A 26317-nucleotide genomic window follows, 5' to 3' on the forward strand; every position below is an offset into this window, starting at 1 on the left:
GACGTATTTTTTTGGCAATCTGCACCTTGTTATGTGCTGTACGTGTGCGAATGGAGTCTGGCTTTGTACTGTGAATTTTGCTCCAGTCAAGAAAGTTCCGACTTCAGACTTCATATTGGGTTTCATCAATTGAAAAGCAGGGAAAGCTAGCCATAAAGGGCAGCATGCTATCGCCTTTATGATTTTCTTTTAGCTATCTTTAAAGATCAAGGATAGGATGATGGCAAGTTATCTTTCAATCTTGCAATCTGAAATGTAATTTGTTCGGAGGGAATAATTGCTAAATATGTCATCTCCTGTTTTCGATCTTTTTATCAGTCACATGGTTGTTCTGTGCTTTTCCTGTTAATATTCTCTTTCTTTTTCCTCTGTTGCATAGTTTTGAATGCGGCACTGAATTTTACGTTGAAGGCGAAAGCCGGAACTAGTTTACCAAGAACTGTTGCATCGGTTGATGGGGATATCCCGAAATGGAAAACATGATCATTAGCTATGGAAATGGTGAAGGGAGGCTGATACAATGGAGCTTGAGTGGCGGAAGTTTCTGCCGTTCTTGATTGTCCACTAGGATATTGGACCTTTTGCTCTAAAAATTTCTTTTTAGAACCAGCGGCTGATGCAAGTGACGTCAACAGCATTCGGGAAGGAGGAGAATACAGCCTAGACTGTTCATATGTTCTTGGGAGGTTCTGGAGTTGGAACTGAGCCTCAACCTCTCAAGGCGTCTAATGTCTCTCCTTGCACGAGTAAATGCTTTAGAATCTCAGTCGGGAAAAATGGGAGATGGGCTAATGCAGTTGACAGTTTACACTTGGTCAATGAGGACGAAGCAGCAATTAAATCTCTGCGGGCCTGGGATAGTAATGGGACGAGTTGAATTTGCAGAAGCTACAAAGTTTGAGGCTCTGCTATTGATGCTAGAAGGAGGAGAACCAAAGTGGAGATATTACGCACGCTCCATACTTGGTACAGGAAGCTCTCGTATGAAAGAGAAGCTAAGTCCATAGAATAGAGATGGCTTGACCTTCAAGCACAGAAAAATTCATATGGCATGTTTATCCACCCTGCAAAGCAAATACTGGGTCCTGTGGAGCACCCAATGATGATCTAGATGGCTGGATGCACAGGGAGGCAGAAGGCCAGAAACTCAAGCAAGGTAACCTTGCTCTGAAGAACAGCATATCTACAAGGAATCTGTGAGGGTGTTCTGGGAGATGAGAGAGAGAACAGAATCTGACTCTGCCGATGCAAGAACATAGATGGGGGGTTATATATATATGACTATATCTGGGGCAGGAAAAGAGCCCACACGGCGTCCTCATACTCAAGTTCGTTTGGATCGGATTCCTGGCCAACTAGACCTTGTTAGCAAAGCAGTGGAACTAGTGTGGAGTGCAGGTGCATCTCTGTTCAGAAGATATTTCACAAGGTAAAGATCTAATTCCTAATCGGCTGTAGACACTATCAACGATGAGAAGCCCGCCATTTAACTACATAACACCGGCGGTATCTATCCTGAATGGTTCCGACCCACCCTGGCGATGATTGTGATTGCTCTGGAGGTGCTAGGATTCAGGAAATGTCCTTGTATCATCAAGAAAGGGGGGACATCCCAAATGACCACAATGGAGCTTGCGTAGAAGTCGGAGTAATTTAAACTGTGTTATACGAATGGGGGATTTTGATTTCAACATCTACGGGACTGTGACGTGATTCTCCACCCGCAGCTGCTCTCCTGACCTTCACCACAAACCCCTCCATTACGATCACGGGAACAAGAGACTGCCACAGTTGGTGTTCTTTAGCTGCTGAAAACATTCCACCTCTGCAGGAATCGACAATCTCGTACCATAACATCAAGACAGCCCGATCAGGTTTGTGATTCCGATGGAAACGCTGAGAATGAAAGTTGCTGCTATTTTGATTCTAGAGCGTCGCGGGTGAATGTGAGAAAAACTGATGAAAGAAGAAACTTTTCACGTCATGGAGAACTAACTTGGTGTTGACCTGGGATGGTTCCCGTCCAAGCTCTGGAAAAGCTTCCCAGGGGCGTGCGCACGCGATTCACATTTCGCGCATGATCCTCGCATGTTGCTTTAGAAAGTCAGTATGATTCCCCAGATGTTTTACCGTTGTCGTGTTGGATGCACGCGAAAAGGCGACAAGGCATGCGTGATTGCCTTGTGATCACTCTCAAATGACAATCAGTTTGATATCATTTACTGCGGCATGAATTTGTTATTATCATTTTCCCATCTGATGGAGCCTTGAGTTTTGGTTTAATTTTCTCTAGACTTCTTTTTTTCTCAATTGATGATTGATCCTCATCTGCATGTAACCAAGTCAACGAATCTTACTCGTGACTGAACCGAATCATAACATCATAATCACATGATAATTGATATTGATGATAACAACCAGTGACCAAATTACATAATATAAACAAGAATCACGGGGATAAAATATCGATATTTAGAATCATGAGTTTAATTGTAAAATATTTGAATAGCTACTCTAGCATTGTATAAAAAAAGAAAATGGGTGGGCGCATAAGAGGATGAAATAGCAAGTTTGTAAGAGAAGTGTGAATTAATAATTTCTGCTTTGAAAACTTTGTCCTCTTATACTTTAATAATGTAGGGTATCTTTTTTTTTGGTAAAAGAATTGCGGGGTAATTGAAATAGGCTTTAAAAGGGATATAAATCTCACCATTCTATTTGTAGCGTTAAATAAATTAATTAGCAGCACTATTTTTCCAAAAGACACAAGGATCTCATTTCTTAAGCTTAGCAAAAAGAGGAAAATAAATAAATCACGGCAAAACAAAAGCACTGTGCAAAACAAAAAGAGTATCCATTTGGACCTACAGGAGGGGAAGTTGCAGATGATACATCGGCTGAGCAGTCATCTGGGATGAACAGCCTTAGGATAAGAATTGCAAATAAAATGGCAAGGGATCACAATATGCATGAGATTTGTTGACTTTTGTAATATTGCTTTTACGTATTCACTGTGATGCAGTTGAACAATGAACTATATTACTTCATTATTGTGATGTTATGTATGAAAGGGTTCAAGTTGAGATGTATGAAATTTTTGTTTAAGGGCGCACATATGAGCATGTTGAAAATATTTTTCATTTCACACCCCATTTTTCAAAAATTAAATTTATAAGCATTTAATGAGAATGAGAAATCAATATCAAGTTTATATGCTTTAAAACTAAAAAATAAAAAAGTACTTGAAAAAATTTGATACAAACTTTAATAAAAAAAATTTCTACGAAATATGCCATATGATCATGCTAAAAATGTTTGTCTTCACTAACCATGAACAAAATAAAATTAATGAGCATTTCATAAGAATGAGAATTCAATATCAATTTTAAACTTTATTAAAAAAATGTTTAAAATAATAATAAAAAAATAAACATAAATTTTTTTGTCGTTTACCAAACGTGTTTCTGTTCTTTTTCTATTCTAGGAACAGAAATTGACTACAGATTACCAAACATGTTTCTGTTCTTTTTTATTCCAAGAACAGTTTTTTTACACTTACCAAACGCGTTCTTTTGTTCAAAAACTCAGCGTTAGGAACAGAAACACTTTTTTTTTTATTTCCGTTCCCAAGAACAAAAAAGAAACAAAAGTGTTTCCATGCGCACCCTTAATGAACACTTTAACCATCATAAAATATGATGGTCCACGTACTATGCATGAACATGTTCTTGAGATGACAAACTTAGCAATAAAGTTAAAAATTTTGGGGATGAACGTGGACGAGTGCTTTTTAGTATGGTTCATAATAAAATCATTGCCTTATGAACACATAGGCTATTTCAAATAAATTATAACACTATAAAAGATAAGTAGAATGTAAATGAATTAGTTAGTATGGTTGTTTAAGAGAAAACAATGATAAATAATCAAAAAGTTCATTCCGTTCATCTCTTAAGTTATCAAGAAATTGAAAAAAAAAATTCCAAAAGGAAAGGTGGAAGGAACAAAAAGAAATTATATCACGTCTAGAATGAATCTTCTAAGACTTCTCAAATCCACAAAAAAGAACACAAATCTTATTAAGTGTCACTTTGGCAATAAAATTGGACATTAGAAAAAAGATCATCTGAAAAGTAAAGTTTGGTTCGAAAAAAAAAGGCAAGTCTTATATTATAGTATGTTTTGAATCAAATTTTACTAAAGTTTCTCATAATAATTCGTGAATTGATTTTGGTGTCACCACTCATGTATTAAATACGGTATAGGGATTTCTTATGATCCAAACCATAAAGTCAAATGAAAGTATGTGATCATGAGGAATAAAAACAAAACTCTAATTAAAGGCATTGGCATTTATCGTTTAGTTTTAGATACTAGGCATTATTTGGTTTTGTTTTAACATTTTATGTATTTATATTTTTCTGTAATTTAGTTTCTTTACTAAAACTTAATGTAGCGGGATTTTCTTGTAAGTTTGTTTGTAAATCTTTTAATTTATTTAAGATTGATAATCTTATTAGAATTAGAACTTTGTGTGATGGTCTCTATAAGTTTAAACTTGATAATGTTTTTGTTAAGACCTTAATGACCTTACATTATAATGTTGGTACTAAACAAGATTTAGTGGATGAGACTTATGCTTACTTGTAACATAAATGTTTAGGTCATATATTCAGATAAAGAATGCAAAAATTAATGAAGAATGAAATTCTTTCGAACTTGAATTTTACTAATCTTGGAATGTGTATGGATTGTATTAATAGGAAACAAACAAAATACACTAAGAAATGTGCCACAAGAAGCACATAGCTTGAAATTATACACACTAATATATGTGGTCATTTTAATATTCCATCTTTTGGTGAAGAAAGTTATTTCATTATATTTATTGACGATTTTTCATGTAATAATTATATTTATCTATTGTATGATAAATCTCAATCAGTAAATGTACTTGAGGTATATATTAAAGAGATTGAGAGACAATTAAATAAAAATGAGAAAATAATAAAATCGAATAGAGGTTATGAATATTATGGAAAATATGATAGATTAAGATAATGTTTGGGTCCATTTGCTAATTTCCTCGAAAGATACATTTGTATTCAATACACTATACCAGGTACATCACAACAAAATTGTGTGATGGAAATGTGTAATCATACTTTAAGAAGTATGATGAATAATTCATTTTTACCCTTATTTTTGTGGATGTATGTATCAAAGCTTTCTACTTATTTATTAAATAAGGTTCCCAGTAAGGTAGTTTCAAAGACTTCATTTGAATTGTGGATGAGAAGGAAACCTAGTTTACAACACCTACATTTTTGGAGTTGTCTAATAGAAATAAAAACTTACAATTCACATGAAAATAAATTGGACAAAGGCATGATTTATCTAGATCCAGTCATACACCATAAATGTTATAACTTTTATACGGTGGCGCTAATTTGAGTGGCGTATTTCTTCAATTGATCACTTGTCCATCATGACTTTTATAAATTCGTGACACTCAGTGAATGCCGTGTTACTTTCTCTCTTAGTTCCCCTTGTATATAACTCTCAATCTTCATCTTTCTCAAGTCGAGTTGAAATTCTCTCTCCCAATTTGATTTATGAGTATTTTGTTGTTTTCATTCCATTTTTTTTTTTTTTAATTCTTTGTAGGTTGTTGATGCCCATTTTCCTTGTTGGACATATTTTTCGCTTCCAAATCAACTCACTAGTTTAGATCTTCCAAATCAAGAAGTCCAACAAGATCAAGCAAGAATGTGATGAATTCTTACTATACTGAAAGCAATTATACAATTTCTCCAAGCTTTAAAAGCTTTCATCTCTCAATCTAAATATTAATTTAAGAGCTCTTCCGTCAATCTCAAATATAGATTTGGAAGTTCCTAAAATGCGTTTTTGTACTTGTCCAACCTCTCTTAATTTAGATTTAGTTTCAGAAGGTTGTTCAACCTATATTTGGTATCTTTGCATGGTGATAATGTTGAGGATGCTTAACCTAATTGTACACTGCCCATTGGATAAGCCATAACTTTGTAGAAAAGGAGATTACGGAGCATGCTCATCACCAATAACAATGCGAGATTTGGTAATTGATCGCCATTCTAATCAAATAAGTGTATTTATTAGTTTGTGCTTTATTATGTTATACTAATATTTTAGATTTATATTATTTTGAATATCTCATGTATCTTCATGAGATATAAATGATTCATATAATTTTGACAAAAAAAAAAAATGAACATTGTATGAAAGTTATCATACCTGAATAATTAATTGAAAAGTTATGACACTTAATGAATATTATACGAAAGTTATAGAGTTAATATCTTGAAAAACCTCAAACTAGTACACATGTGATAAATTTACTTTAAATTATTTTTTTAATCATGAAAAATCCCAAACCGGTAAACTATGACAAATTTACCCCAACTAACCATTAAAAATCTAAAATTGGTATACATATGACAAATTTATCCCAATTAATTTATACGACCACCAAAAACCTCAAATTTGTACTATTGTGACAAATATACCATTTGTTAAATTGGATTAATACCATAAAAAATCACAAAAATTATTTAACTATGACAAACAGAGAGTAAAATCCCAAACTAGCACACCGGTCAACTGTCACGTGTCATTCAACTTAATAATTTGATTGTAAAATTTAACAAAAACTAATATAAGATAAATTTGTCACAAGTCTACTAGTTTGGAGTAAATTTATCAAAGGTGTATCGGTTTAGAGTTTTTGGTGATCAAAAAATTAGTTTGCGATAAATTTGTCACATATGTACAATTTTGGGGTTTTTTAGAGTATTAACCCAAAGTTATAATATTTATTGTATCTTTTTTCTAGAAAGAGTGAGGTTGGATTATACAAAAAAAATTTCCATTCTATATTGTGGACAAATCAACAACTAATATGTCCAAATTCAATCATATCACTAATTTATCTTAACTTCACCAAAATTCTCCTAGGTCGTTTTTGGAAAAAGGATTGGAATTGAAATAGAACAAAAAAGGTAAAAAGAATGTGAGGTGATTGACTACATCCTTTGCCTTTTTTGGTAGGTAATGGTAAATAATCTTGACTGAGGTTTCATAAATAATGAAAATTAAAAATATAATTCTAACAAAAAGAAAACCCTAGTTGTTTTTTCAAGGCAACACCCTAGCTTTTGATTGTATACATAGGACAACCACTGCCATTGGTGGTCATCGTTTTTCACGAAGGCCTCCACAGTAAAGATCGCTTGACCGTAGTGACTACATCGATCGTGGACATGAGTGGCTTGCGAGTTCACGCAGACATATTTAGGAAATTTTCTTCAAATTATTAATTTTTCGAAAAACAAATGAAGCCTTTATTAATCGAATTTTTCTTGAAAATAAAAACCCTTATGTGTCCATACTTGATTTATGTAATTGAAGTCTAGTTAAAAAAAAAAAAAAAAAGAATGGATGTGAAGGAAGATCAAGTTTCTAATGTACAAAGAATCTTCTATCTCTCACCCAAAAATTAAGAGGGAAAAAAAGAAAAAGATGCAAATTTGGCGGCAAGAGAATTTATTGCAGAAAAGAAACTTCATTAAGCTTCACATACATCATTTCCCTCTTCTCTAACAAGCCAGCCGAACCAAAGTTCAAGCAACAAAATCAAAGATACATCACATTCAGATCAAAAGAGACTCTCCTTCTTCCTCATTCTCAAGCCTCTTCTCACATTATGGTGCATAATTTGGTCACCAACCCGGCTGCGGTGTGGATGGCAGCATGGAAAATATTCTGGAAAACACAAAGCGCACGCAAACAGTCATTAGGGACAACGTAACAATGCATAGTAAAAGTCATCGAAGTATACTCGTTTTACAAAACTAGTAAGGGTTGAAGCTGAGCTTTCCCGTGCCACTCACGTTCAGCTGCTTAAATAAGTAAGGGTTGCTCATCCTCACATAGCCCTTGACCTTTGTGAAGGAAAGGAACTTCGAGAGGCACACGACGCCGTCGCGGTCGTGGTCCATCTCGGTGACAAAGTCCTGTGCCAACTGTTTGACGTTCTTGGCAGCCGCGTGAAGTAGACCTTTGCAATACGCTGCAAATCCTCCATTTTTCCCTTGCACGAAGCACAATCTATGGTTTATCTCTCAGATAACAACGTAAAATGAGCAAGAGAATGGTTCAATGGTTTAATTAAGGAAGGAGATCTACACACACACACAGAGCACTAGCCTACGCATGCTTAACAAAGAAGGAAAGCGATGGAAAAAAAATAATGGGGATGGCATGATCGTCTTTTGACACAAAGGATGCAGCCTCAAACACACACACACATATCTCAAGACATATATACATATTAGAACACACACACACACATATATCTCAAGACATATATACATATTAGATTAACACACACACACACACACATATCTCAAGACATATATACATATTAGAACACACACACACACACACACACATATCTCAAGACATATATACATATTAGATTAACCACACATATCTCAAGACATATATACATATTAGATTAACCAATAAGTTGATCACAATATCACAGTTTCTATAAATCCACAAAAAAGAACATTTACAACTAGAATTCAATCAACCCAACAACTAGCAATAACTGAGTACATCACTTCCTTAAGTCATACAAAAAAAAGAAGAAAAATAGCACTTCTAAAAGTTTCCCACCGACGGTGCTTTCGTTCTATTCGATGTTAACCGAGGAACCTAAAAAGATTAAAGGACGAGTAAAATGAACAATAATAGCTCAGTGAATAATACATATCTTCTAAGCAAATCGATCAACAACTAAGTAATGCCAAACTTCATAACTCAAACTCAATATATAAAATACATATTGAATCATATAAGAGTTATTTCTTATTATCAAAGATTTATACTAATATGAAAAACTCATTTAAATCACAATCACAATTCAAGTATCAATGGTCAGGTCCATTAAATAATCTTCATCAAATATCACATATCAATGGTCCATCCATTGACTAAGATTCCATGGTCACGACACAATATCTTGTGATAAGGCGACTAATATTCCTTTTAGTAAGGTCTCCACCTATAAAACTAGTAGCTCGACCCAGAAGAATATCCTAAATCTAGTATGCATACCTCATAAACCCTTATTGGGTTTACAATCCTATTGAGTATAAACAACCATCCTCCAATATCGGAAATCCAATCCAAAAATCAATATCACAAATCAAACAAATAAATTTTTGCAACAAGACCATCTGCCATTTCCTATCCATTTCTCCAAGCATCATAAATCTTTCCATAATATGGTCACAAAGAAATTTTCATATATATTACTCAACACACTTTGTAAAACATGCTTTTGAAATATTCATAATCAACTAAAGAGTAGCAAGTGCTCAATTTGGCTTTTATATAGTAAAAATGCTCTTCACAATTTAATATATATACATATATATTTCAAGGCATGGTTTTACAAATCCAAAGAAGATATAGTACCACTCACCTTGTCGCCTACGACTAAACAACGAATGATACTCATATCATTGAACTCGCGGCCCTATTAAATAACCAATGAATAATGTTAAAATCGAATAAAACTCTATCTTGACTACAAATCGACTCAACTACGCCTTAATGCTAACAAAACAACTCCTACACGCTAACAAATCGCATATCTATAGCGATTATTTAAGCCATCCGCAACTTGGAGTTTCGATGCACAATTTGATTATGCCATAACTTTCTCCTCTGAACCCTGTTCTGAACATATTTGTAGTTAATAGAAAACCCTTTACACATATTATAAGAATCCCAACTTGGCCGTCCCAAATCAAGCCAAAAAAATTGACAAAATATGGACCCGAAGCTGCTGGATGCACATTGTTCACTGTGCGTAGGGAATTTCGAAATTTTGTTTCAGGCAAATCATAAGCTCAAATCATGATCCATAAAATCTCACGGCTCCACAATATCCTAAACTATCATTTTAAAAAAATATGTGGTTTAACAACTCAAAAATCAGACTTCGTCGCTCAATTTTCCTAAAATTCTGAATTTGAGCCCTAAAATTGAAAAATACTTCGATTAGACGAAGAAGGGGCTTAATCTCTTATCCTGCGTTATGTTACGGAGTCGAGTCGGTTTGGTGAGGCATGCGCACATCAAATCCCCCTTCCTTTCTTTCCCTTTCTTCTTTTCTCTCTCTCCCGAAGTGGTTCATGCTCTTAAAAGTGAGTGACCATTGTTCATCCCTTTTTCTCTTTTCTATTTTCTTTCTTCTTTTTTTTTTTATCTTTTTGACTTTTCAAACCTTCTTTTGTTTCCTTCTTAAAAACAAAGTTGACCCACCACCAAGGGAAAAAAAGAGTCCAACTATTACATTATACCCACCTTAAAAGAAATTTCGTCTTCGAAATTTGAACTTACCTTAGCTTTCAAACAAATGAGGATATTTGCGTCTTACTTCTTACTTAAGTTCCCAAGTGGCTTATCTTTCAGTGTGGTTCTTCCATTGTATCTTCACATGAGAAATAGTTCACTATTACAGCACCTGATTCTTCTTGTCGATAATGCAAATAGGCTGTTCCTCATACATCAAGTTCTCCTGTAATCTCAATGGAAATTTGACAAGTCGCTATCAAGGTTAGGAAATTTGAGATTCAAGCTTTCCATTCATAGTGAGTCTCGTTTCTTGATCCAAAAAATTAAGTTAGTGTCTTTAGTACTTAAATTGCGTATAAGCGCGTATAATTCGACTGCTAGATTTGAAGTTTCATTAGAGTGGCAAAAGGTGAATTTTTTTGTCAAATCAAAGAATTTAACATTTGACTGAAAAATTTAAATTTCATTAGTTTCTAATCGTTTCCTTAGATATTAAATTTAGGGACAATGAAATTTAAGTACTTTGAATCTGTTTAAAGATATTTCAATAAAAGCCGATCAACTGTTTAAAGCACCATACTTGACATCGTAAGATTCTACTCACATTTTCGAGATCCCATCACTTGGCGTGACCACACAAACCCCAATCTCCCCCCTTCCGAGCCAGTCTCGCTCGACACCGCCATTCGCCGCCTCCAAGCCATGCCGGTTGTGCCCTCGCTCTTCTCTGTTCTTCTAGGCGAAGAAGCTTGAAGGGCGTGCACTTGTCCGCTCGCCCTTCTCTGGCTTTCACATCTCCCGTCGGCGTCTCGGGGAACTCGTTTTTTCTCCGATCTGCTAATCGACCGAGGCCAGGAACGATTCTTTAACAGAGGTAACGTCGGGACTCCCTGGCAACCGCTTAACACACACTTTCTCTGCAAATCAATCTCGGTAAATCGACCCTTTTTTTCTTTTGGAAACGAGGAGTAGTGCCCAATGTGAAGAATCAGTTTCTAAAATATAGAAAAATAATGCACGCGGTTTGTAATTTTTAAGTTTTAATTTTTTTTTGCTTCTGATTTATTTAAGAAACTTGCGTTTTATTGATGTTATTGGAATGAAATGAGATGCCCATTCCTTCCGATATGAGCATTCCTCTTGGAATGCCGATTCCTTCGTTTAAAGGGGTGGTGATTCTTCCATGCCGGTTTCATTCTTTTTTTCTTTAATCCAAAAATTAAAAATAAAATGAAATTGGGTAACTAAAAAAAATATTAATTAGTATCAATTATTAATTAGTATAATCAAAATATAAAACATAGTCACGTACCTTAGTCATGTACCTATTTCGATATTTTATAATAAACTATAATTGAATAAATTAATAAATTAACTGATATTTTTGGAATTTATTTTTCGACTAATTGTAAGTTATTGTTAGCAACATATAATTACAAACATGAAACCGTTGACGATTCTAAATTATATTTTAAGAAATTTCAATTAAATATTAAGTAATTATTAATCCTCAATTGTTACAGTATCAATGCAAGTACACGTCAATTATATTTATTTAAAAAAAATTGCTCATTCAATTCCATTGCCAATACAATTCATACAACCAAAACAAGATCCTCATTTCATCCATTTCCACAATTTGATACAAGAAGAGTTACTCTATTCCATTTCCATTCCTATTTCCTTATTTCATTCCATTTCATTGTAACAAATCTAGCCTAAAAAGTGTGCCGTATCACGTCAAGTAATCTATAATTACAAAGGTGATGGGATGTTTTTCTTATATGATCGTGGAAAGATACGCATCGTCCCTTCTTGCGCCGGCTACGTCAAATGAACTCCCTGCTTGAGAGTACAAAAGAGTGCTGCACTGCTGCACCCAGCAAGTCCGAATCGAGTACGGAATGATGATTTCAAACTCCACATCCAAAAGTGAGATGGAAGTAGCAACGTCTCTTGCGCGTCGCACCATAAGATGAATCGCAGGAAGTGAAGATCAACTTTGAACGATTGAGCTCAAATTTGAATAAAGGAGGTGACGCAAGTTCGAATCACATCAGCTCGACTCGATTATACATCTAGGTTAAATTTGATTGTACGTCCTGCTACCTAGGATAACCCCATGTTTAGTGACCGTCGAAAATAAGATGAAGGGTATAGACCGCAAAGAGGGCAACCTACAGTGGTCGCCGTCTCTTGGTGACAACAATGACGGCATTGATGTTATCCTCAGGCTAATGATTAATCCGTGACTTTGAATAAGCATTGGGAATAATATATATTCATGTCAGATTTTACGATGAATTTTTTTTTAAAGAAGAGGAGTTGAATTTAAGAATTTCGCGAGATGTCTCACCTTGTTTTGATCTATCCAGTACGCCTATTTCTTAGGATTGAGATAACAGCAGAAGTTGAAGGGAATTGGATGAGTAAAGACGGTCCGGGAAAAGTAGCAAATTTCTTTTCCATTGACTTTCTAATTGTCCAGATTTGCCTACAATCAAAGCAAAACGTGCCCGCAAAAAAGTCATGAAAAAAGAAAACATCATCATGTGATGAACATTTACACAGCCCGAATCGCCATGACTGGGATATGTATGCATATCCATTACAACGTCAATTACACATACGACAACCCTTTCAAACAACCGTGGAACTAGCCGGAGACGCGCTTCGCCGGCGGCGTCGTCCGGTCCTTTTCTTGCTCGAGCTCGCGTCGCCCCCGCAGACGATGGAGCATTGGCAACCACAGATGTTGCTAAAGCACGAGAACAACCCCTTCCCGCTTTCGCCCTCCGTGTGCCGCCTAGCGTGCCTACTGCCGCCGCCCCCGCCCCCGCCCCCGCCCCCGCTGCCTTTCGTGCTTGGCCCATAGCTTGCGAAGTCGCTGCGGTCGTATATGGTCGGGAGCTCCATCCGCCACCGCTCGAGCTTCGACTGCAAGCCTTCCACGCTCTCGTTCAAGCTCCACCCTCCGACTCCTGAGTTCTCGGTGTCGTCCACCACCTTGTACATCCTCTCCTTTGCCGCCACAGCCGCCAATTCCGATGGAGATGGGCCCAGCTCGGACTCGGTGATGTACAGCTCGCCCGGCTTCCTCGGATCTCCAAATTCTAACCCGTGTTTCTTGGCGATCGACTTCCCGCCAGCCTTTTGGCTGCCCCCGGAAACCGAGGACTTGGCATCTTTTCTTTCAGGTTTCGTCCCTTTGACGCCGACCGCCGACCCGTTCGCCACCGAGCTTGCCTTTGAACTTTTACCCTTGAAGATCGAATGCCCTAGGGCTGAACCGTTAACCATGGAACTGGGCAATGAAATCGATCCTTTCTTCTTCCCTGGGGTCGAAGAGTCGTTCTCCGACGCGTTGATTATAGAATTCGGCTTTTCGCGGAAGGACACCTTTCGATTCAACGTCCTCGCTTGCCTCGGACCTTGCATGGAACTCGTGTCGCTCTTGGTACGCCGGAGTTCCGGCTTCTCGACGAACGTGGACATTTGCATCTGCTGTTGCTGTTTCTGTTTCTGATGTTGCGGAGGAGGGTTTTGAATCTGAGTGTTGTGCTCGCTCACGTATTCTTGCCTCTGCAATAGGTCTTGAAAGCCGACCGCCGAGGCGCTGAGCTGGGTGTACAGCGGCATGCTTCGCATGGAGCTGTCGAGCAACGCAACGCCGACGTTCAATATCCCTTGCGGCCGCCCCGAGGGGCGGCGCACCTGCAACGCCACGAACCGCATGCCGATGTGCCGCTGGTGGCGGAAGGGCCGCGACGGCGGCGGGAGGAGGTTGCTGACCAGGAGCCGTATCGTCCCGACGAGCACGTCCCTGAACCAGTGGACGGCGTAGATCTCTATCATGACCGCGGAGGTGTCGCACCGGAGGAACTCCTCGTCGACGCGGAACACGAACTTGTCGTTCCACGTGGGGTTGCGCCGGCCACGGGTGTCCACGCGGGTGGAGAGCTTCCGGTCCGGGTGCACCCACACGACGGCGTACGAGCGCATGGAGCGGCTCACCGACCGGAGGTCCTGGGCCGAGATGATGTTGACCTCCAGGAGCTGGAACGGGTTGAGGATGATCGAGGACATCGTCGTCGTCGTCACCGCCACCGCCGCCCGCCCCTGTGTCGCGCGGTCGGCTCTGTCGCGTCGCCCGTCACGTCACCGCCGGAGAGAAGGTGGCGTCGAAGCTGACATGCAGCACTTTTGGAGGGGGATCGAACACGGGTGTCGCGCGAATATAAAACGGGCAGCGGAATCGGTGGTGGGGATCGATGGTTATATTTGATCAATAGCTGGTTGTCTACAGGTCAGGTAACGAGCTCTCCGACAGAGAGGCTACGCTGAGTTGACTAAATTTAAGATCCACATTTTTTTTATGTTGTTTCTAACTTTGTTAGGGATAATCTTTGGCTCATGTTAGAGTTCGTAATTAGGTAGTTTCTCTATGGAAGCTGTTGGCCATTAAATATTCTGGCTCTACTTGATTGGTGCGAAACAGACAAAATTGTTTCCAAAAATTTCTATCGACGCATTTCTTTATCTTCATCATTTTCAATATATTTATGTGTGTGTTTCGTGTGTACATATATGTTCATTTTTTATATATATATATAGGAGATTCATTATAATCATATTTGTGTCGGTTAAAATGCTCTCATACAATTGTAGTAACATTGACATTTGTTTTTACACACGTGGATATTCTCCCTTTTTCCTATTGGGATAAATTTTACTCCTTTTGACCATCATAAAAAAAAAAAAAAAAGGATATGTGCACTACAAGTCCTAAAACTTATTGCAAAAATGCAATTGAGTCCTTAAATTTACAAAAAAATACAATCAAATCTTAAAACTTGTCAAATAAGTGCAATCAAGTCTTAAAGTAACATCATCAATTTAACTAATGAAAAATACTGACGTAGCCTTTTTAAATTAATTTTTATCTTCCACATGGCATTTTTTAAATGATTTTTCAGCCAAATTTTATTTAAATTAGATTAAAAGAATAAAAAAGCTAAACTAAAAAGAAAAAAAGAAAAGGAAGAAGAAGGGCAAGGGGGGCCATGCCGAGGGGCTATCGTGGCTGTCGTTGCCTATCGCTAGAGGGGCCGATGGAGGTTGCCCATCCTGGGTGAGGGTGGCTGGCCACCGCCCACCCTAGTTAATGTCTCACCAGGCCCATGAGACAATTGGCAAGGCCAGATCGTGGGTGCCCATCTAAATCTATGTGACACATACCGTCGCCTAGGGTCGGCGAACCTTGCCAGCCCTAGGCAAAGCATCGCTGGCACTAGCCTAGGCCTTAGTGAGACCTCGCTAGCCTTGGGCAAGGTCTCATTGGTCCCAGGTGAAGGCTAGCCACCCTTGCATAGGTTGCCAGCCCCTCCGATGAGGGGTGGTGGCAATGACGATGCTCGCTGGAATGACTCAATTGGATTAATTTGACAAATTTTAGAACTTGATTATACTTTTGCAAGTTTCAAGACTCAATTGCACTTTCATGATAAGTTTTAGGAGTTGTAGTGCATATACTCCTTAAAAAAAACTCAAATTGCTACAGTATTTGGTAGTTACATATATATATATATTATAGTTATATATATATATGTATGTATGTATGTATATATGTATGTATGTATGTATGTATGTATGTATGTATGTATGTATGTATGTATGTATGTATGTATGTATGTATGTATGTATGTATAATTTCTCCTATAGTTGAACAAAGGGTTAGATGCGTATCGAACTCGGCAGAGTAAATGTAAAATATCTTACTTACAAAAAAATAGAAAAATCTATATATTCAATCAATAAATTTGATGATAATTGTTAAACCAAGGTTCTCTCCAAACTTAGGTTATGTTTATTTCACAAGAAATATGACATTTTACTAAAATGTTGTTCAAAAAGTCATTATTTAGGAAAATGACAATATTTTCTAATATTTGACTGAAACTTAAAAATGATCTAGATAATATTTTCATCATTTGGTATGAAAAATTTGATTTTATTTTCTAAACTAAATATACACTGCTCAAGCGTTGATAACTTGCACATGGACAACTGGGGGATCAAGTACAAGCACTAGAGTCTCGAGTCCTGCCTCGATGGACCAAGACCTAGGCATTGGAGATCAAAGAACAAGCACTTAAGTCCCAAGCAGAGCCTTAATTAACTAGAGCACTAGCACTGGGGTCTCAAACTTGGCCTCGATGGACCTTGACATGGCCTTTGTGGATACGGGCCCGGGTGTTGGGGATCCACGTTAAGGTATTGGGATCCCACGCTCATCATTTGTGGAATCATGCACAGGCACCAAGGATCTAAGCTCAACCTCGATAGACCAATGCATAGGCATTGGGATTCAAGCACGAATATTGAGGTCCCACGCTTGGGCACTAAAGACCTAGTCCTAAACACCAAGGATTTGAGAACTAACATTGATTTCTACGCCCAATCATAGAATTTTAATTCCGAGCACCGATAACCAATTTTATCTTAGAAAATGATTTATGTTTTTTAAAAGTTGAAATCTTTTTTTTGAATTTAAGTATAAGTTTTTCATCGATTAGGAAAACATTTTCCGCTTAACTCATTTTCCTAAGCAAATCAAGTGCTAGAAAATGTTTCTTGAAAAATATTTTCTATAAAACAAATGGATCCTCCAAAATTTTTCTAATCAGTTGGCAATTCGATCAATTTGTTCAAATTACTGACCAAAAAAAGTTTGCTCGAATTGCCTAATTTAAGAAAAGAAGCTCGTTCGAATTGCCGGAAAAGGAACATTGTCGGGTTGGGTTGGACTTGGATCCGATAAAAGTGCATGGCGGGTAGATCTTGAAGTCAACGCATGCCTCATCGCTTTGCTTCGCTCGTGCAGTCTCGTGACGTTGACACAAGGTTATGCGAAGAAAGGGCATGAAAATCAAGTTTATAAACTGAAGAAATCATCGTATGGGCTATGGATGCAAACATCTGCCTCGCTCCAATTTTTTTTTTTTTGCTTTTCTCGTGAAGAGTCCGGTCCACGTATAAATCACAATTCTCTCCTTTTTCTCTCTCTCACTTCCTCACTTTTCTTTCCTGTTAATTAATTTTACCCTTTTTTCCTATTTAATGATTTCTTTTATTATTGTTGGAAGGAAATCCAAAAAAGAAGAAAAAAGATCTAAAGACTGTACTTTGTGGGTCTACTTGGTTTGTTTTTTGGGTGGAGAAAAATTGAATTATATCAAGATCATGCCCCCGCAGTTCATGTAAATGGTTATTTTATCACATTGGAGACTTGCATGGCTCAATAATTTTCCATTCCGTTCTCAATATTTAAAGGGTTGGGCCATTTTTTGACACCCTTTTTTGGCTTTGTACTTGTTTAATGAGCGAGTTGTGTGCTGAAATTGTTGAGATTGTTTGATAACTGTAACTAATGTCGACTTAAAAGACTCAATTAAGTTAAAAAGAATAACTTAAATTGGTAAATAAGGAAGGGATTATATAATTCATTAAGTAGAAAAAGTAATTAATAGAAATTAGGATCTTGCTAGTTATATTATTAAAATTTACAGATAAATGATAGAAGCCCTTGTATGGTAGGAAAACAATTAAATTGAGTTATCAATTTTGAATGCTGGGCAAACAACCTTTTTATTTCACAAACCAAAAAAAAAAAAAATTATTTTCAAAACCTACAATTGTTGTCGGTACCTAAAAATTAAATATTTAAATTTTCGGCTCTTATTTTTCGAGTTTCATCGAATGAGCCCTCAGAGACATCATTTTTAGTTTACCCTTCCAACACCAATTAAGCCAAGCATGAATTACTATTTTTTGTTAATTTTTTTTCCTGAATGCAAATTCATAAATGATGGATTGTCATTTTATTAACTTCATTTCAACATTCTAGTATTGTATTCTTTGAACCAAGAACACAATGAGATCTTATTTATTCTAAACTCATCAAAAATAAGAGAATATAGAAGAAAATTTACACAATTTTACTTGTTATCTGGAGTAGTAGCGGGCTTACATCGGCTTGCTTCGTGTGGAGCTATCGAGCAACGCGACGCCGACGTTCAATATCCCCTGCGGTCGCCCCGAGGGGCGGCGCACTTGCAATGCCATGACGTGCCTGCCGGCGTGCTGCTCGCGGCGGAAGGAGCGGGACGGCCGCGGGAAGAAGTTACTGACCAGGACCCGTACCGTCCCGACGCGCACGTCCTTGAACAACCGGCGGACGGCGTAGATCTCTATCACGACTGCGGAGGTGTCGCGCCGGAGGAACTCCTCGTTGACGCGGAAGACGAACCTGTCGTTCCAGGTGGGGTCGCACCGCCCGCGGGCATCCACACGGGTGGGGAGCTTCCCATCAGGGTGCACCCACACAACGGCGTACGTGCGCATGTAGCGGCTCACCGGCGCGAGGTCCTGAGCCGAGATGATGTCGACCTCCAGCAGGTGGAACCGGTTGAGGATGGTCACGGGCATTGTCGGGGTACTGTGCGATTAGTTCTGTCCGTTACCGCCACTGAGGAGAAGGCGACTTTGAAGCTTACATCCAGCACGCTGAAGGCACGAATGTAAAAGAGCAGCGGAATCAATGGTGATCAATGGTTGTATTTGCAAAATAGCAGATGTGTACAGGTCATTTTACTAGGAGAAATGATTACGTAACAATCTGTAACAATCTATAATATACCGATAGAATAACAGTTTATTCTAAACCACAAAAAAATTAAATAATAAATAATTAGAAATTGTTATGAGATTCACTCTTTTTAGAATTTGTGACTCACAAGTCACAATAAATCGTTATTGTCTCAGTAGTCAAAAAACTGTTATTAGTAAAGCCATTTTACGGAGTTGGTTTAAACAGAGAGGTTACACTAAGCTGACTAAATTTAAACCCACATTTTTATATTGTTTATAAGTTTTTTTTATAAATATAATTGGCTCATGTTAGGGTACGTAATTAGGTAGTTTCTAATATATTTATACATATGCGATATTTTCATCGTTTTCTAATATATTTATACATATGTGTGTAAGTACATGTTCGTTTTTTCTGGATATTCATTATAACCACATTGGGGTCGGTTAAAATGCTCTCATACTACCGTAGTAACAATGACATTTGCTTTTATACACATAGATTGTGTTTGGTCGTCCGCATTTCTAAACTTGATAAGATTGGATAAGATAGGATAAGAAATCCATGGATTTCTTCGTATCCCATCAACCATTTGGTGAATTACGGATTTAAAGTCGGATATCCTCATATCTTATCCAACCTACTGTTTGGTGAACTATGGATTTAAAGTCGGATATCCTCATATTTGCAGGTTTAATATTCATAAAATGATCCAAAACAATATATCTTTTTCAAATTAACAGATTCTCATTGAATTTCATGATTACATATCGTAATAATCTTTTATGTTCCTTTGAAATAATCTTTTGGATACCCCTTCAACATCAAACGTTTTAGAATAACCTCATCGAATGAAAATCGTATGAAAGTTATATCACTCATACGACCTAAGAAAATGTATGTTTTGCAACTCAAGTGATAGGTGAAAACTAATGACACTCAGGTGAATAATGCTCAAAAGTCATAATACTTAAATATATCTTTTCTCTATAAAACAATGTCAGTATTTCCAAAGCACAATTAGTAATTTTTAACAAGTGCCTTGAGGGCACTCTTTTAACATTTTCATAAGTAAAAAACACTTACAAAGACAATTACTTAAAAAGTAGACAGGAAGGGAAAGCATATAATCTTAAGTATCATAATAATGTCCATTTGTGATAAAATATATATATATACTGAAATGAGGTAGCAAGAGATAGATACAACTTGTCAATTTTTCCTGTTGCAGCAACTAATTTGCTCAACAGAGTAGCAGCACGTTCTCAAGAAATCCTTTCGCCCAAGCAAAAACCCAGAAAAGAGGGAACAAGAAAAAGCAAAGAAAATTCAAAACCTAAGGATTGAGACTGTTGTTGCATATTTCCATGCCAAACCCACACAACATCCTTCAAGGAAGGCTTCAAGTCATGGTCGCAAAACTCCTGATACTCCAGTGTGTCCCCTGCTGTCTTTTGTATAGACAAGATGTTGTCTGTGGTGAAACAATTGTTGTAGGAGATGCAGTAGCCTTGGAAATCTAGGTATTGAAGAACCGAACCAAGAATGAACAATTCGCGTTGAAGATATCAAATATTTTGCACAAAAACAGAAAGGCCTTTATAAATCTACAAATTCAAAACTACCAAGAAGACGATCTCCAATTAACCAGCAAAAAAAAAAAAAAACAAATAGAACTACAATTCTGACCTACATAAAATTCGTTAACATATGAGAGAGAGAGAGAGAGAGATTATTTACCTTTGAAATTCGTCGTTTTGTAAAATTTTGATGAGAATCAAAGAGCTATTGAGGAGAAGGCTTCAACGTCGATACTTTGGAAACAGAGAGACGTCTGTGGGTGAATGATGGAGAAAGAAAAAAAGTGTAGGGTTTGTTGTTTTGGATAAAAGAAATCCTATCCGACCTTATCCCACCTCCCTCCTTGGATTTTTTTATCCGGTTTATATCCCGTATATATCTAGCCTTATCCTATCTTAGACAGCTATCAAACACGGGATATGATAAAACATATGCTATCCTAGTTTTTATCCGGTCAACCAAACGCAGTCGTAGATATTTTCCCTTTTATTTTCAATTGCCATGTAAATCTCACTCCTTTTGACCGCCGTGTAAATAAGGGGAAAGTACCAAAAAAATTATAAACTTATTGTATTAATACCAATTCAGTTCTAAATCCTTCGAAGAGTGTTATACCTATATACATGTAATTTCACATAAAGTCGAACAAAGGGTTAAATGCGTATCAAACTCGAAGCAAATTAAAATATCTTACTTACATTAAAAAAAAAACTTGATAAAGTCGAATAAGTGTAATTTATTGCAATCAATAAATTTGATGATGACTGTTAAAGCAAGGTTCTCTTGAGAGTTAGGTTCTGTTTATTTCATGATAATGTGACATTTAAAAAAAATGTTTTTCTATAAATTATTATCCAAAACAATAATGATATTTGTTTTGTGTTTAGCCAAATCTGAAAAATGAGCTGGAAACCTTTTTTTCATTGTTTGATATGGAAAATTTGATTTGATTTTCAACAATACTATTCGGGTGCCAGTAACTTACATGAGTTGCCAAGGGGAATCGAGCAATGGCACTAGAGTTTCAAGTCTGGCCTCAATGGCCCTCGACTGGAGCACTAGGGATCCGGGCACAAGCACTTGGATCCTAGGCACGGCCTTGACGAACTAAAGCTCGGGCATTATGGTCCCAAGTTTAGCCTCGATGGCCTTGGGCATTACCTTTGTGGATCTAGGTCCAAGTGCTAGGGATCTGAGCTCTACCTTTGTGGACCCAAGCTTGGGTGCCGGGACATCATACACGGACACTAGGGTTTCAAGCTCAACCTCAAAGGATACCTATGTGGGCATTGGGACTCGAGCTCAGTCTTGATGGACCTAAGCGCAGATTAAGGATCCTAGCATGGGTAGTGAGGTCCTACGCCTAGCCCTTGGCCTTGATGGACCTAGGCTTAGGAGCTAGAGACCTAATTTTGAATGCAAGGGACACAAGAACTAGCATTGAAGTTTCTATATTTAGGTGTAGGTTTCAAGTTCAAGTACCGATACCTAATCATATTTTGGAAAATGATTTACAATTTTTAAGAGGAAATTATAATCTTGAATTTAAGTATAAATTTTCTATTGTCTCATTTTCCTAAACAAACTAAATGCCAAAAAACGTGTTCCCAAATTTTTATTTTTTTGAAGAAATAAACTGACCCTTAAATAATTTTGCTAACTAGTTGGCAATTTGTTCAAATTGCCTAATCTAATTAGACTAACTCCAAAAAAGATATATATATATATATATATTAGATATACATATACATATAGACTTGCCAAAAGGAATATTGTGGGGTTGGGTTGGACTTGGATCCGATAAAAGTGCATGGTGGGTATGGGTCTTGAAGTCAACGCATGCAACTTCTTCGCTTTGCTTAGCTCGTGCAATCTCGTGACGTTGACTTAAAAAACTTAATTGCCCGCTCGCTTTAAGGGATGCGATCCGCCGGCCTCGCTCCAACTTGTTTTTTCCTTTTCTCGTGAAGAGTACATCTATAAGTCACATTTCTCTCTCTCTCTCTCTCTTTAAAAAAAAAAAAATTATTTCACTTTCTTTCTTTTCCTTCCTCTCCGATTTTTCACCCTTAGTTTCTATTTAAGGATTTTTACTGTTAGAAGGAAATTCGAAAAAGAGGAAAAAAGATCTTAAGAATGTAATTTGTGGGTCTACTTGGTTTGTTTTTGGTAGAGAGAAATGAAATGATATCCAGTTCATGCCTTTATAATTTGTATTAGTTGTTATTTTATTACATTAGAGATTTGCATGAATCGATAATTTTTCATTCCGTTCTTTTGTCTGCCTTCATAATTTAAAAGGCGGGGCCTCTTTTTATACCCTTTTTGGCTTTGTACTTGTTTGATGATTCAACTGCGTGTTGAAAATGTTAAGGTAGCTTGATAACTGTTAACTAATATCGATTTAAAAGATTCAATTAAGTTAACTAAGCATTTACAGGGTTAAGTTGGGAAGGGATTATTTAATTCATTAAGTGGAAAAAAAGTAATTAATAGAAATTAGAATCTTGCCAGTGATATTATTAAAATCTACAAATAAATGATAGAGGTTCATGCGAGGGAGGAAAATAAGAATATTAACTTATCAAATTTCGAATTACTAATCAAACAACTTTTCTATTTCACAAACCAAAAAAAGAAAAAATAGTTTTATTTTCAGCACTTACAAATGTCAATACTTAAATTTCAATATTTAAATTTTCAGTGCTTTTTTTGGTTTTATCAAATGAGCCCTCCGAGACATCATTTTTAGTTTACCCTTTAAGCACCAATTAAGTCAAGCATCAATTACTATTCTTTTCTTAATGCGAATTCATAAATGATTAATTGTCACTTTCTTAAGTTCATTTAAGCACGGGAATAGTTAAATAAGGGCATGAAGTAAACCTTATCTCAAATAAGGCATGACTTACCTTCATTTTTTTTTCAAATAAGAGCTTAAATTATGTCTTGTTTCAAATAAGGATTTGAAGGTGCCATGTTAGTTTTCAAGAAGGACTTGATCTCACCAGCTGATATTTCCATCCTTCACATTTTCTTATTTTCTTCCATTTTTTCTTTATTTTTTCTTTTTTTTCTCTTTTTGTCCAAAAAAAAGACAATCTAAAAATAGAATACAAAAGACTGAAACCTAAAAAAGAAAAAGAAGAAGAAGAAAAAAAATCCAGGCGAAGGCTGGCCCTCCCCGGCCATGGCCAGCGTCACACCAGCAATGGGGGCACTGGCAGGCCAGGCCTCCTTGCCTTTTTTTTCTTTTTTGAGTTTTTTAAAGAGAAAAAGGAAAAAGGAAAGAAAGAAGGGAAGAAAAAAGAAAATGTAAATTATGAAAATGCCCCTAACCACCTGATGAGATCGGGTCTTTTTTTTAGAATGGTACAACTATTTAGGTCTTTATTTGAAATAAAATTCACTTCAACTCTTATTTAATAAAATAATAGTACTTCACGTCTTTATTTGGGAAATTAAGGACATTTTGGGTAATTGTTTAGAATTTTCCCTTTAAATATTTTAGTTTTGTATTTTTTTTAACCAAGAACAGAATGAGGTCTTATTTATTCTACCGAATGAGGAAAAACTCATAAAAAGAGGAGAATTTAGAAGAAATTCTATTCACTTCTACTTGTTATTTGTAATCTTATTGGGTGTACAATGGCTTGCTTCCCATGGAGCTATCTAGCAACGTGCCGCCGACGTTCAATATCCCTTGCGGCCTCCCCGACGGGCGGCGCACTTGCAACGCCACGACGCGCATGCCGATGAGCTGCTTGCGACGGAAGGGCCAGGAAGACGGCGGCGCGAAGTTGCTGACCAGGACCCGTACTGTCCCGATGAGCACGTCCCTGAACCAATGGACGGCGTAGATCTCTACCATGACTGCTGAGGTCTCGCGCCGGAGGAACTCCTGGTCGACGCAGAAGACGAATTTGTCGTTCCACGTGGGGTTGCACTGGCCGCGGGTGTCCACGCGGGTGGAGAACTTCCGATCCGGATGCACCCACGCGACGGCGTACGTGCGCATGGAGTGGCTCACCGACGCGAGGTCCTGAGCCGAGATAATGTCGATCTTCAGGAGTGGGGATGGGTTGACGATGTCTGAGGACATTGCCGTGGTGCGGCGTGATCGATTCCGCCCGTCACCGCCGGAGAGAAGGTGGCGTCGGAGCTAGCATCGAGCACTTCGCAGGGGGATCAAAGACGGGTATCGCAGGAATATAAAACGAGCAGCGGAATCGGTGGGGATCAGTGGTTGTATTCGATCGATAACTGGCCGTGTACAGGTCAGGTACGAGCTCTTCGGGGGGCCATAAGGTGGTTCAGGCAGAGAGGTTACGCTAGTCTGACTAAATTTAAAACCCACATTGTTATATCGTTTCTAATTTTGTTAAGGAAAATATTTGGTTCATGTTAGAGGACGTAATTTGGTGGTTTCTCTATGAATGCCATAGGCCATTAATGTCAAGGTTATTACCACAAATAATCACAAATCAATACATTTATTGATAAATTTACTTCAAACCGGTAAACAAACAACTCAGAATTCTACCATCAAGGATTAAAGCATTTTTCCAAAAACTCTTAGTGAGATTTTGCACGGCAAAAGAACGCTTCAAGTGCCATAACTTTGGCCAAAGGGACACTTAAGTGCCATAACTTACGAAAGGTACACTTAAGTGCCAAATTCGAAAAAAAACGGATCACTTGAGTGCCACTCCGGCCAAAGTCCGGCCAAAACGCCAACGTGGCGTATTTCCGGTGAAGCGCGCCCAAACGACGCCGTTTGCACGCCGACGTGGCCAAACGGCGTCGTTTTGGGCCGACGTGGCAAAAAGAAAATTAAAAAATTAATTAAATTAATTTTAAAATTAAATTTAGTTAAAATATTTAAAAATAATAATTTTAAAATTAAATTTATTTAAAATATTTTAAAAAACTTTAAAAACCTTAAAAATATTTTTAAAAAATTAAAAAAAAATTAAAAAAATTAAAAAAAAAAAAAGGGAATGGGGGAGGCGGGCCGGGATCGCCCTCCCGCGCCGCCGCCGCCGCCGGAAGGGCCGGCGACGGCGGGGAGGGTCGGCCGGGGTCGCGGGCCTCGGCCGGGGCCGCGACCCGGCCGAGCTGCGGCGAGGGCTCGCGAGCCCTCGCCCGATCTGGGGCGAGGGTCGCGGCCCTCGCCTAGATCCGGCGAGGGTCGGCGGCCCTCGCCGGCCGGGCCAGGGCCTCCGCCCGCCGGGGTCGCCCTGGCGGGCGGCGGCCTTGGCCGGCCGGGCGAGGGCCGCCGACCCTCGCCGGATCCGGGCGAGGGCCGCGCGCCCCCAGATCTAGCGGCGAGGGCTCGCGGCCCTCGCCCAGATCCGCGGCGAGGGCTCGCGAGCCCTCGCCGCCGTCGGCGGCGAGGGCCGCGAGCCCTCGCCCGGATCGGCCGGCGAGGGCTCGCGGCCCTCGCCCGGATCCAGCCGGCGAGGGCTCGCGAGCCCTCGCCGCCGGTCGGCCGGGTCGCCGGCCCCGGCCGGGCCCGGCGACCCCGGCCGACCCTCCCCGTCGCCGGCTCTTCCGGCGGCGGGGCGGGCGGCGGCGGCGAGGGCGATCCTCGGCCCGCCCCTGTTCCTTTTTTTTTTTTTTTTTTTTTTAAAGTTTTTTAAATTTTTAAATATTATTTTTTAAAATATTTTAACT

The 26317-nt window shown here is 38.3% G+C and overlaps 2 protein-coding genes across 2 annotated transcripts; both read right to left on the minus strand.

Moving 5' to 3' along the window:
• Positions 1–13050: 13050 nt before the first annotated feature.
• LOC104416087 lies at positions 13051–14496 on the minus strand. The gene has a single exon (XM_010027525.2). It carries the CDS (start codon positions 14494–14496, stop codon positions 13051–13053), a length of 1446 nt encoding a protein of 481 aa, XP_010025827.1.
• Positions 14497–24275: 9779 nt separating this feature from the next.
• On the minus strand, positions 24276–24743 carry LOC104416088. The gene has a single exon (XM_010027526.1). The coding sequence runs from the start codon at positions 24741–24743 to the stop codon at positions 24276–24278; it is 468 nt and encodes a 155-aa protein (XP_010025828.1).
• Between the last annotated feature and the right edge of the window lie 1574 nt (positions 24744–26317).

The sequence above is a fragment of the Eucalyptus grandis genome, chromosome 8 (assembly GCF_016545825.1).
Source record: "Eucalyptus grandis isolate ANBG69807.140 chromosome 8, ASM1654582v1, whole genome shotgun sequence".
NCBI classification, from domain to species: Eukaryota; Viridiplantae; Streptophyta; class Magnoliopsida; order Myrtales; family Myrtaceae; genus Eucalyptus; species Eucalyptus grandis.